Source organism: Rhodnius prolixus, unplaced genomic scaffold (assembly GCF_049639745.1).
Source record: "Rhodnius prolixus isolate KJV_2025 unplaced genomic scaffold, Rpr scaffold_7, whole genome shotgun sequence".
In the NCBI taxonomy this organism is placed as follows: Eukaryota; Metazoa; Arthropoda; class Insecta; order Hemiptera; family Reduviidae; genus Rhodnius; species Rhodnius prolixus.
The window spans coordinates 30070858-30083125 of NW_027411582.1; the positions used below are offsets into that span (position 1 = coordinate 30070858).

General features: G+C 32.7%; 1 protein-coding gene across 13 annotated transcripts in view; it reads left to right on the top strand.

Moving 5' to 3' along the window:
- Positions 1 to 12268, top strand: part of HDAC4 (histone deacetylase 4) — a 304732-nt gene that overhangs the window by 248734 nt on the left and 43730 nt on the right. For all 13 annotated transcript variants that reach the window (XM_074114818.1, XM_074114820.1, XM_074114826.1 and 10 more), the window contains one exon: positions 7840 to 7934. In XM_074114818.1, the coding sequence (XP_073970919.1) occupies positions 7840 to 7934 (95 nt within the window). The remainder of the gene's footprint in view (positions 1 to 7839; positions 7935 to 12268) is intronic.

A 12268-nucleotide genomic window follows, 5' to 3' on the forward strand; every position in this document is an offset into this window, starting at 1 on the left:
TTTGTTTCCAAATTTTGTATCACTTTCAGTGGTCTCTGTCAAATTGTCTTTGAATGATTCATTTAAGGGCTGGTCTTAATTTGTTTCCAAATTTTGTATCACTTTCAGTGGTCTCTGTCAAATTGTCTTTGAATGATTCATTTAAGGGCTGGTCTTAATTTGTTTCCAAATTTTGTATCACTTTCAGTGGTCTCTGTCAAATTGTCTTTGAATGATTCATTTAAGGGCTGGTCTTAATTTGTTTCCAAATTTTGTATCACTTTCAGTAGTCTCTGTCAAATTGTCTTTGAATGATTCATTTAAGGGCTGGTCTTAATTGGTTTCCAAATTTTGTATCACTTTCAGTGGTCTCTGTCAAATTGTCTTTGAATGATTCATTTAGGGGCTGGTCTTAATTTGTTTCCAAATGTTGTATCACTTTCAGTAGTCTCTGTCAAATTGTCTTTGAATGATTCATTTAAGGGCTGGTCTTAATTTGTTTCCAAATTTTGTATCACTTTCCTGGGTACCACTATCAAATTGTATCTGAATGATTCAATTAGATTCTAGTGTATTTGCAAAATAAACTTGCCTAAATGATAATCTTAGAACACTAGATCATTGCTTTGCTTTTAATAACTTGGTAGGCTGGTTATTTATTAAGTTTTAGATACTTTGCAATGCCCAAAGCCTTTTTTTAGTGAATCGATAAAAACGTATACATGCATCGCTTTATTAAATTGCACTTCCCGTCGCCAAATTTTGGCCAAAATTTTATTGTCATAAACGTAGACTTAAATTTAGGGTAAACGAAAACCAAGTTTATACAGCTTTCGATTATTTATTATTTATTTATCTATCTGTTCTAACGCACCTATACCAAGCGCTAAATTACACCTTTTGCTCGCATCCAGAATACTGCTCTTTCTGTGAGTAAAATCAATTTTCTAAAATTTTCCTTAGAAGTAAAAGAAAGTGAAAATATTCTCTCCCATATAATTGTTTCATAAATCAGTAAAAAAAAAGCCTAACGCGGCACTGATACTAGAAATCGATTTCCTATTAAACTGAAATTGCGGTTCTAAAAATATCCTTAATGAATAACATCAAGAATATATTAAAAAGAAAACTTAATGTTCATTAGAAGTCTGTAAAATTGGAACTTTTATTGCTAACTTATCAGCAAGATTAATATCGCCTTGAAGAAAATAAAATTACAACTCGTATGATTTAAAAAAAATATATATATTATATATGTTGCATTTTTTGGCCATCATGATCAATTCAGATAGGCTTATCATTTTTATTTAAAAATCATAAAATATAATTAATGTCCCACTGTAATTTATGGAAGTGTAATTTTACAATTACATAAAAAATAATTAGTACACTTTAGGGGTGTACTTAGAATGCTTATCGAATATTATTGACTGCTTATTTTTGTTTTTTTATGATATTATTTAAGGGTTAATAAAAAGTTAATTGTTCTTAATGAATAATAATTTTATTACTAGATAGCGTGTACTCCTTTTTAATTTTTTTTTCTGTCGTGCTGCTAAGAATTATTGTAGTAAATATAAACTTTATGACAGGGGTTCTATTAGCATTGTAATAACTAATTTTACATAGAAATAGATTATTCTTGTATTTATTTACTTCTTTATGGACTTTGAAGACCAAAATTCTGGCTCAAAGCTTCTCGTATTTGCTGGAAGTGGTGACCAGAAATTTGATGCTTTTAATCAACAATTTTTTTTTTCTTTTTAAATTAGATTGATTAAAAACAGTCGCAGTAATTGTGGAACAGTTTATACTGGGTGTTCATTTTAAGAGGGCTCTAATGCATTTCATGCTTAAACGGTTGATCTGAGCAAAAAATGGTAGAGGAAAATTTTGTTGCCCGTCACCTCTAGTTTCAGAATATGGGACTTGATTTTAGATTCCTGCCCGCATACGCGGCTGACGCGCGACCAAAAGTGAGGGTTCCGCAGTTGACCCCCCCCCCCATTTTCATATACACAGTTTTAAAGAGTATAAAAAGTTATGAAAGCAACCGTAAACCGCGATTCGATATCTTGCAAATCTGGATATTTACGAAGGTCGTTTGAAAAGTCCGTGCAAAGTCAGAGAGATAGCACTACTGGCGCGTATCGAGGTTATGTTTAGTTAGTAGCATCTCTTGGAAGAACACACACCAAGTTTCGGCCAGATCGATATATTTCTTTGTGTTTGGCATTCGTTTGAATCGAGGAAGTCGAGTGATTTTCAAAAAATAGACGAAAAAGAATTTCGTGTATTGATTAAACACTACTTTATGAAAGGCAAAACGCCTCAGGAGACTAAAGAGAAGCTTGATAAACATTATGGTTACTCTGCACCTTCGATTAGAACAGTTTATAAGTGGTTTCAAAATTTTCGGAGTGGCCATATGGGCACAAGTGACGCTGAACGTTCTGGACGCCCTGTTGAGGTTACTACTCCAGAAATCATTGATAAAATCCATGATATGGTGATGGATGACAGAAGAGTGAAGTTGCGTGAGATTGCTAGTGCTGTGGGCATCTCGAATGAACGGGTACATAATATTTTGCATCCAACATTTGGACATGACAAAGCTATCCGCAAGATGGTTGCCGCGATTGCTCACGCTTGACCAAAAACGAAATCGTGTGTAGTGTTGCAAGGACGGTTTGCAGCTGTTCCAGAAGAATCCGCAGGACTTTAAGCGTCGTTTCGTCACTTTGGATAAAACATGGATACATCACTACACTCCTGAAACAAAAGAACAATCTAAACAATGGGTTACCAAGGGGGAATCTGCGCCAAAAAAGGCGAAGACCGTTCCTTCGGCCGGAAAGTTTATGGCGACTGTCTTTTGGGATTCTCCTCATCGACTATCTGGAAAAGGGTAAAACTATTACAGGTGCATATTATTCATCGTTATTGGACCGTTTGAAAACCGAGCTGCAAGTAGAACGCCCACGATTGGCCCACAAAAAAGTCCTTTTCCATCACGACAACGCACCAGTTCACACCTCAGCAGTTGTGGTCGCAAAATTAATGGAAATAGGGTTCCAACTCGTTTCACATCCCTCCTATTCTCCAGACTTGGCTCCCTCGGACTACTATTTGTTCCCCAATATGAAGAAATGGCTGGCGGGAAAAAGATTTTATTCAAACGAGGAGGTGATTGCAGAAACGAATGGCTATTTTTCAGACTTGGACATATCCTATTATTCGGAAGGGATCAACAAACTAGAGCAGCGTTGGACGAAGTGTATAAGCCTAAAAGGAGACTATGTTGAAAAATAAAAAAGGTTTACCCCAAAAAATTAAGTAGTTTTTATTTTTGCACGGAATTTTCAAACGACCCTCGTATTAATCATATTTTTAACTTGTTATCACAGAGAAAGAAGAGCTCGTGATAGGTCATTTTTATGTATTTTTTCATCCCCTTTCTACTGAAAATATTGTCAACGCAGTGAAGCTAGTATTTTTCTTAATAAATTAAGGAATAAGTTTGATTCTTAGAAAAATCACTCAGAAAACGTCTTATTTCCCGATATTAAGAAAAATACTAGCTTTACTGCCTTGACAATATTTTTAGTAGAAAGGGGATGAAAAAATACATAAAAATGATCTATCGCATGCTCTTCTTTCTCTTTGATAACAAGTTAAAAAAAATCGAAATACGAGTATGATTAATAAGTACCAGATTTTGAAATGGCCTAGCACCTTTAATTTTGCAGATATCGAATTGCGGTTTCCGGTTTCTTTCATAACTTTTTATACTCTTTAAAACTGTTTACATGAAAATGGGGGTCAACTGCGAACCCTCACTTTTGGTCGCGCGTCAGCCGCGTATGTGGGCAGGAATCTAAAATCAACTCACATATTCTAAAAACTAGAGGTGATGGGCAACAAATTATTCCTCTACCATTTTTTGCTCAGATTAACCGTTTAAGCATGAAATGCATTTGAGCCGTCTTAAAATAAACACCCTGTATAAGGGACCTGTATCTGCTTGAATAGTTGAAAAGCTGTGCTGAATAGAATAAAATTACTTAAATAATTGAATAATGCTCAGATTCCGTATCGTTTACTCATAGCTCACTCCGTTCTGTGTAGCTCAATACCTCAGTGAGTGATTGAATATCATAGTGAGTGATTTTCGGCAACTTAGTTTAGATTGGATCGCTTCTTAATGAGCCAATTCTAATTTTAATACCTTACTAATTGCTGATGTTGAATTTAATTCTAAAAATTATTCCAAATTTACCGTCCCAGCTGAACAGTTTTAAGACTAATACTTATTTTTAGCTGTTTTCATATTATAAAACTAATTCTAAAATTGTAGAAGCATGTCTTGCAGGAAGTGATACGTAAATAATTTTGTTTATTTTAATTTAAAGAATATTTCCTACTTAATAAACCTTTTTTTTTTTAATTTAAGTGCGGTCGCCATATTTCTTTTAATGTCCACTTAGTATTTCCCATTAATAATACAATATATTTAGCCATTTTTAATTTGAAATATCTTTTGGCCAACCTTATTTTAGGAGGGATGATCAAAAAGGTGTTTTGCTACGGTAACATGTCCATGTTTGCGCCTTCATTAGATATATTGCTTACAGTAAATTTATGCCATACTTTTTAATACCTTGCCAAAATATATATATCATGCCTTAATTTAGCAACAAACCAAAATAAAAAAGTATCATTTTGTTAAAAATTGATTCATTTTATTCTTATAGCAAAATTTATGAAATAAACGTAGAAATATTTTCAAAAATAGTTAACGTAAAAAATAAATTACCAATTTTTAAAGTAAAAACAGTTTTTGCGACTTCCTATTTCCTCTAAATACAATTACGTCATCAAACTCCTCAGTTAGCACTTCTGCAGGGCCGATACTCGGCAACAAATGTTTTAATTTTGAATTAGCTTTAACCAGTAAATGCTTGTAGCTCATTTAGATTATTACAAAAATTAGATTTATCATTTTCCTGATTTTGACACGAAGTAACCCCCCCCCCCTTCTAAATGGGCTAAATTTTCAAAATTGAAACTTACTTATTTATAAGTGAGTTAAGGATCAAAGTTCGTGAAAAGGTTTCCCTCACTGAAACTTTTCTAAAGTCAATCATTTTCAAGTTACAGTGGAGTCTCGATTATCCGTCATGACGGGGACCCGGACACGTGCCGGATAGTCGAATAGACGGATAATGGGGAAAAAACAGGAAAATTTCCAGATTCTTTTTGTTTAACGTGTATAGAACTTTGTATTTAACTTTGTATACATATTTTATACGTTCATACGCTTAAGCCTTAAAGGTCAGGGTATCTTTCATTATTCAATTCATTTTATTGGGTATTAAAATTAATGAATACAATGTCTGCGACATCTAATCGGTTTTGTGGGCGGTTTTGTTTGTGGTTGATATTTTTAGGAAAAAAAAACCCACAAACTGTCGAATGATGGACACGAGTATGTACCTAAAAGACAAGAAAAAAATCTCTAAAGAAAATATTCACACTCTGCGTTGAACGGGGGGTTGTGACCGTCACTAATCTTAAATTAGAGCCAAAATTAGACAAAATGACTCTTTTTTTAAGGCTAAAGGACTCTTTTTTTTAAGGCTAAAGGACTCTTTAAAATTTCTGAACACTTAAAATAAATTTTTAAATAGTTTTCTTTTTAAAATTATTTTTTTGTTTTTTTTTTTTAAATTTTAAATACTGAAGAGAGTGACGGTTAATTGGAATAGACGGATAAAAGGGTGACGGATAACCGAGACTCCATTGTAGTTCAGCTAGTAACTTGACAAATGTTACCGATGTCAAATTGATTTTACTTTTACGAAAGTTGTGATTGTTTAAATCTCACTTAGAAGTTTTAATTATTATTAAGGCAAAAATGGTTTCTACTTAATTTCATTGATACCTAATTCAAATATGAAATTTCATTTTCGGCAATTTTTAATTTTTGATCACTATCTCACAGATCATAGATTACTTTCTAAAAAAAACATTTTTTCACCTGAAAACGAATATTTTTTGGGTTAAATTTTAAAAATTGTAAAATTTGATGATTTGAACTCAATACGTTTCTTATTTAGTAAGAGTAAATAAAAATACTAATTCAATGAATGAAATTTATAAAGAAATTTCATTCATGCAATAATCAAGAAGGCATGTATAACGTATAATTTAAAAAAAAAAAAAATTGGCAATTTGTTCTGTGACGACTATACTAATTTTACGAATAGTTTCAAGGTTATCATCAAAATATATTTTTGTTTTTCATTCATAAAAAATTTATTTAATTTAGCCTTTTTTACAAAATCGTTTATTTGTTTTAAAATCAATGCATTTATTGGGTTACGAGGGTCGTTTGAAAAGTCCGTGCAAAGTCAGAGAGATAGCACCACTGGCGCGTATCGAGGTTATGTTTAGTTAGTAGCATCTCTTGGAAGAACACACACCAAGTTTCAGCCAGATCGGTCTATTTCTTTGTGTTTTTCAAGTCGAGTGATTTTCAAAAAATGGACGTAAAAGAATTTCGTGTGTTGATTAAACACTACTTTATGAAAGGCAAAACGCCTCAGGAGACTAAAGAGAAGCTTGATAAACATTATGGTGACTCTGCACCTTCGATTAGAACAGTTTATAAGTGGTTTCAAAATTTTCGGAGTGGCCATATGGGCACAAGTGACGCTGAACGTTCTGGACGCCCTGTTGAGGTTACTACTCCAGAAATCATTGATAAAATCCATGATATGGTGATGGATGACAGAAGAGTGAAGGTGCGTGAGATTACTAGTGCTGTGGGCATCTCGAATGAACGGGTACATAATATTTTGCATCCAACATTTGGACATGACAAAGCTATCCGCAAGATGGGTGCCGCGATTGCTCACGCTTGACCAAAAACGAAATCGTGTGTAGTGTTGCAAGGACGGTTTGCAGCTGTTCCAGAAGAATTCGCAGGACTTTAAAGCGTCGTTTCATCACTGTGGATGAAACATGGATACATCACTACACTCCTGAGGCCAAAGAACAATCTAAACAATGGGTTACCAAGGGGGAATCTGCGCCAAAAAAGGCGAAGACCGTTCCTTCGGCCGGAAAGATTATGGCGACTGTCTTTTGGGATTCGCAAGGAATAATCCTCATCGACTATCTGGAAAAGGGTAAAACTATTACAGGTGCATATTATTCACCGAGCTGCAAGAAAAACGCCCAAAAAAAGTCCTTTTCCATCATGACAACGCACCAGCTCACACCTCAGCAGTTGTGGTCGTATAAGCAAAAAGGATAATAATATACTGTGTACAACCCAATCGAAATGGAGAAGTTACTACCCTGAAGTAACCCTCCAACAACATTTCAGTATCTATGGACGATCTCTCGACTTCAAAGAGGAGAGATCGCGAGGGCACCGGTCTAGGTTGGCCACAGTTCTTGAAAGCAAGGTTGTAAGTTAAGATGGAATTTTAAGATGGAATCTATGAGAATGGTTTGATTGGTGACGTAGAAAAGAAGCGTTAAACTATAGAACGAAGAATTTTAAACGGTAAGGCCTGGATCCTTTGGAGATATTTGAGCGTTTGGTTGAACCTCCCACAGTTTGATGCCATAGACCCAAACGGGCTTTAAATACATTTAGAATAAATAAGTCTTCCGTTGTCGAGAATCTGTCTTGATCTGCTGTCTAGTAGTCTTTTCAGTTACCGGAAGCTTCCAATGTGTTCTGTTCTCTTAAAATGATTTAGAGCATTCCAAGTAAGCCCTAACATCTATTTTTTTTTAAATTCTTTTTATGAAATAAAATAATATATTTCCATTTTGTTGAACCAGATATGACAAGAGAATCGCCAGTTGGCAGTCCAGCGTTAGCTAGAAGAACCGACTTGAACGGGCATGAAGCAGCATTCCATGAGCAGATACTCCAGGTTGGTCAACATAATTTTTAATTTCAATAAAAAATAAATAAATAAATATCTAGTATGCGCATGTAAAAGTTGGCCAAACTGTTTTAATTTATTTATCTCTTTGTTTGTTACAAAATTAATTACTTTTCTTATACTCTGTAGTTTACTTTGTTGTTCTGCCATTAATTTTTTGCACTGTAATTACGTGTATTAATTTGGTGCCATCGTTCTAATTGTTCTCTGTTCCTTACATCTGCCTAAAAATTCAACATTGGCACCATACACCCGTCGTTTTGCCAATCAATAATTTTTTTTTTATTGAATCACGGGTAAATATAATTGGAATTTTTCTCAAGTCTCAAAGTCTTAGATCTTTTCAATTAAAATACATCTTTAAGTACTTTGTCATACTTTCAAAGTGTTTATTTTTTACGATTTTCCAAATTTTGAGTTCCTCGGGTTCCATTATTTTAGGCATTGTGTTCACCTAGGTAGAAAATTGATGTATGAACAAAGCTTAGAAGTTTTGTATTGCAAAAATTATATTTAAGTTCGTAAATCACGCATGTTATTTTGTATGTCAGTCACTTGAAATATTGTAAAGAAACAAGTGACAGACGTAACCAGTTCTTTGTTCCTAAAATAACAGAGCTACAATTTTTTAGAACTTGTTTTTGCACAACTTAAGTACTTTTTCTGAACTTTAACTTTAGTTCTTTTAGTGATCATTTAGTGGACTAACAACTAAAGACAATCCTTTATCGTATAGCTTAACTATATTTAGCACAAATGAATCGGCTCTCCACTCGGTTCTAGCCAAAAAGAACCCTTTTTTTTTTTTAGACAACAGAAAAAAAAAATAAAGAAGTTCTACTGCATCATAATTATGCAAGACCACCCACTTCGCGAAAGACTGCCCCAAACATAAAAGAGTTTACTTCACCCAGCTAGTTAGTAGCCCCAAACCTCGTTTAACTTCAGTATTCAATCCACGAACGGAAGGCTAGGTGAAAGAAATATAAAGTAAATTTTGTAAGCAAATGATACAGAAGGCAATGGAATGAATGACTAGGGTAGGTTACATAACCTTCATGATGTATTTGATTATATTAATAACGGTAGAAGCCTTACTCTATATGAAAGCACCCTTTGAGTTCAACTAACTTTATCATTGCCTCCAAAAAAAATAATAAACCCTTTCATGGTATTAAAGAGAGTTAGAATTATGGATTATAAATAAACGAACCCAAAAATGCAAGGACTTTATTGTTCATACGTCATTAATAATATCAAAAAACATTCTCCGATTCAAACTACTCCCGTTTCTTTGTGTACCCAATCTTTGTTGTATTTTTATTTTACTTTTTGAAAATTGCATGCGGTTATTTTTATTATTTGTTCTGCATGTTTCTATAGTGCATGATAATTGTTGCTACCAAGTAATTTAGAGCAACCAATGGAGTGTTTTGCTAACTTTGATTACGATTGGTTCTCTTCTGATGATATAAGCCATCTTCAGAGGACGCATTATTTTATTAATTTCAATTTTTTTATTATTCTTTTTTTCGATTTTACTTTTTTACTTATTTTTAATATATCATTATTATTTCTAAAAAAAAAACAAAGAGTTATCTTAAACTATTTGCACAGTTAGTTCCTCAGGAAAAGTTGCTTTCGTGAAAATGCATAAATTAATTCTATTTTTTCGGATTATTTTTCATTTTAGGTAGCCATTTTTGTCTCTTCTCCTTCTATTGATGATTCATCATTCATTGATGATTGATCTATTCAACTTAAAGTAACTTTTAACCGACTCTAGAAGTTTTTTTTTTTTTAGACTGATTTTTAGTCTTCTTACTTCATAAATAGGTTCTTGCATTAAAGTAATATGGAACTATTTTTTAAAGTGTCAATCACAGTCAAAGACCGAAGATATACCAACCCTTTAAGGCTCACAAATACCACCCACAATGTAAAAAATAAAATTAAGTAGGCCTTGTTAGGTATGGCATTAAAACAGATAATAAAAACAATGGCTGATACTCGCTGGTAATCTATGTTCCCATCGACTAAATCCTAAAATTAGGTAAAGTAATGCCTATTTTTTACAGGCAGGCTTTAATTCCAACTACTGAATTAGATGTCGCGTACGGAGGCGACTCGAAAACATGCTTTACTACAAAAATTTCAAATTAAATATTAAATAAAATGCACAAGACCTAGACCAAGGGGAATATGAACCCACTAAACCAACAATACATATTAGCATTGCGGGTCTAGCCTAACGTACTTTACTACAAAATTCTCAAATTAAATATTAAATAAAATGCACAAGACCTAGACCAAGGGGAATCGAACCCACTAAACCAACAATACATATTAGCATTGCGGGTCTAGCCTAACGTACTTTACTACAAAATTCTCAAATTAAATATTAAATAAAATGCACAAGACCTAGACCAAGGGGAATCAAACCCACTAAACCAACAATACATATTAGCATTGCGGGTCTAGCCTATAACCGCTCGGTTACCGTGGTGCCTAAATATTTAATTTTAATTTCTCATTAATTTATAATTGTTGCCCTACAATTATTGAAAGGAAGCCCTTCTACTTTATTCTGACAATTAGTTAACTAATTTTCAGAAACAAATATTTAATAAATGATACAGTAAATTTTGTAAGCGAATGATATAGAAGGCAATGGAATGAATGACTAGGGTAGGTTACATAACCTTCATGATATATTTGATTATATTAATAACGGTAGAAGCCTTACTCTATATAAAAGCGCCCTTTGAGTTCAACTAACTTTATATATGTGTTTTAAAGGTTAAAACTCTCCTACCCAGAGTTCTTGTCTTATTTCTTAATGTGTGTTGTATTCTTGTTCGTCACATCTTACCCCGAGTAATACTTGTACGTATTTAATTACTTGGAAGATGGAAGGGTTTGTTTGAGATGTTTTCATCCTTATAAAGTACTTAATTGTAATCAACTTCAAATTTAATAAACTTCTATTAAGGATCTTTATTATTTTTTTTCTGGATTTTAATTAAATATTTTTTGGTGAACTTTTATTTATTTTTTTTCAATTTAAAGTAAAAGTTATTCTGAACTCTTTCATTTTACAGATCAAACCTTTTTTATTCACTTCCGGTTTAATTTGATTTTATTTCGTGGTTGATAAAAGTCCACCCTGTTCTCAGTAAGTATATAGATTTATCTACAATATAGCATTACAATACCGGAAGTCAAGTTATTATTCTAACTTTAATTAATTCATTAAACCAACCATTTTTATTAGGTTAATTTTATTACCTCAAAAGAATTTAACTGTCTATTGTTTTCATATATAAATTATTATTTTTTTTTTTATTAAAACAGCTTAGTGTTTGTATTTTACAAATCGACAACTTAAATATTTATTACAGACCTTCTTCCGGTAGATTTTTATATTAGCATGTATAATTTACATGTTGCATATTAAATGAATCTATTAATAACTTCGTAAAATTATAAACCAAGAGAGAGACCCCTCACAAGACTTTTCGATTTATTAAAATTCTAATCGTATATTCCAGTCAATTAAATCTTGATACTAGTGTTGTCTTGAAGTGTTTAATTAACTGGGTATCGGTTAAGAGCCAATCATAAATTATAAACAGGAAATTAGACTGTTAATTATTCTACTTGCTTTATAAACTGCGACTAATTCAAACGCATATTTTCAAATTATATTGTATCGTCTCCAAAACTCGTGAATTTAATTTGTTACAAATGAAACTTTAATAAAACTATCTTTAGAACTATTTTCCAATAATATTCAAAAATAAATTTACAAATCTGTTCTGTTGATTTACTTTTTCCGGTTAACCCATTTTTTCCCCCAAATTTCAAATTCTATCATCGCTTTTCGTTATTCTTTAGGAGAACAGTAAATTGTTCTGATTTGGCTCTTTTAGAAGGTTATTTGCAGTTTTGGTTCCTTGAGAATCCTTCAACAAAACATTCATCCTGGGATAATAAATAATGGGTTGGCAAATAAGTTCGTTCGGTTTTTGAGGGTGGAATAAATAACAATTTTTTTGATGCACAGAATAAATTTTGATCAATTAAATATTGACCATTCTTATTGATAACTTCTTGCCATCTTTCCACCAACTTCATTATACAACGTTCGTAGAACGTCTGTGGCTTATCGTCGAAAAACCAATCAAAATGTTTTTTGACAGTCTTTTCTTTATCGAAAGTTTTTCCGTTCATGGAGTTCTGCAACTATCAGAATAAATGATAATCAGAAGGTGCCAGGTCTGGTGAATACGGAGGATGAGGCAAAACATCCCAGCAGTTTA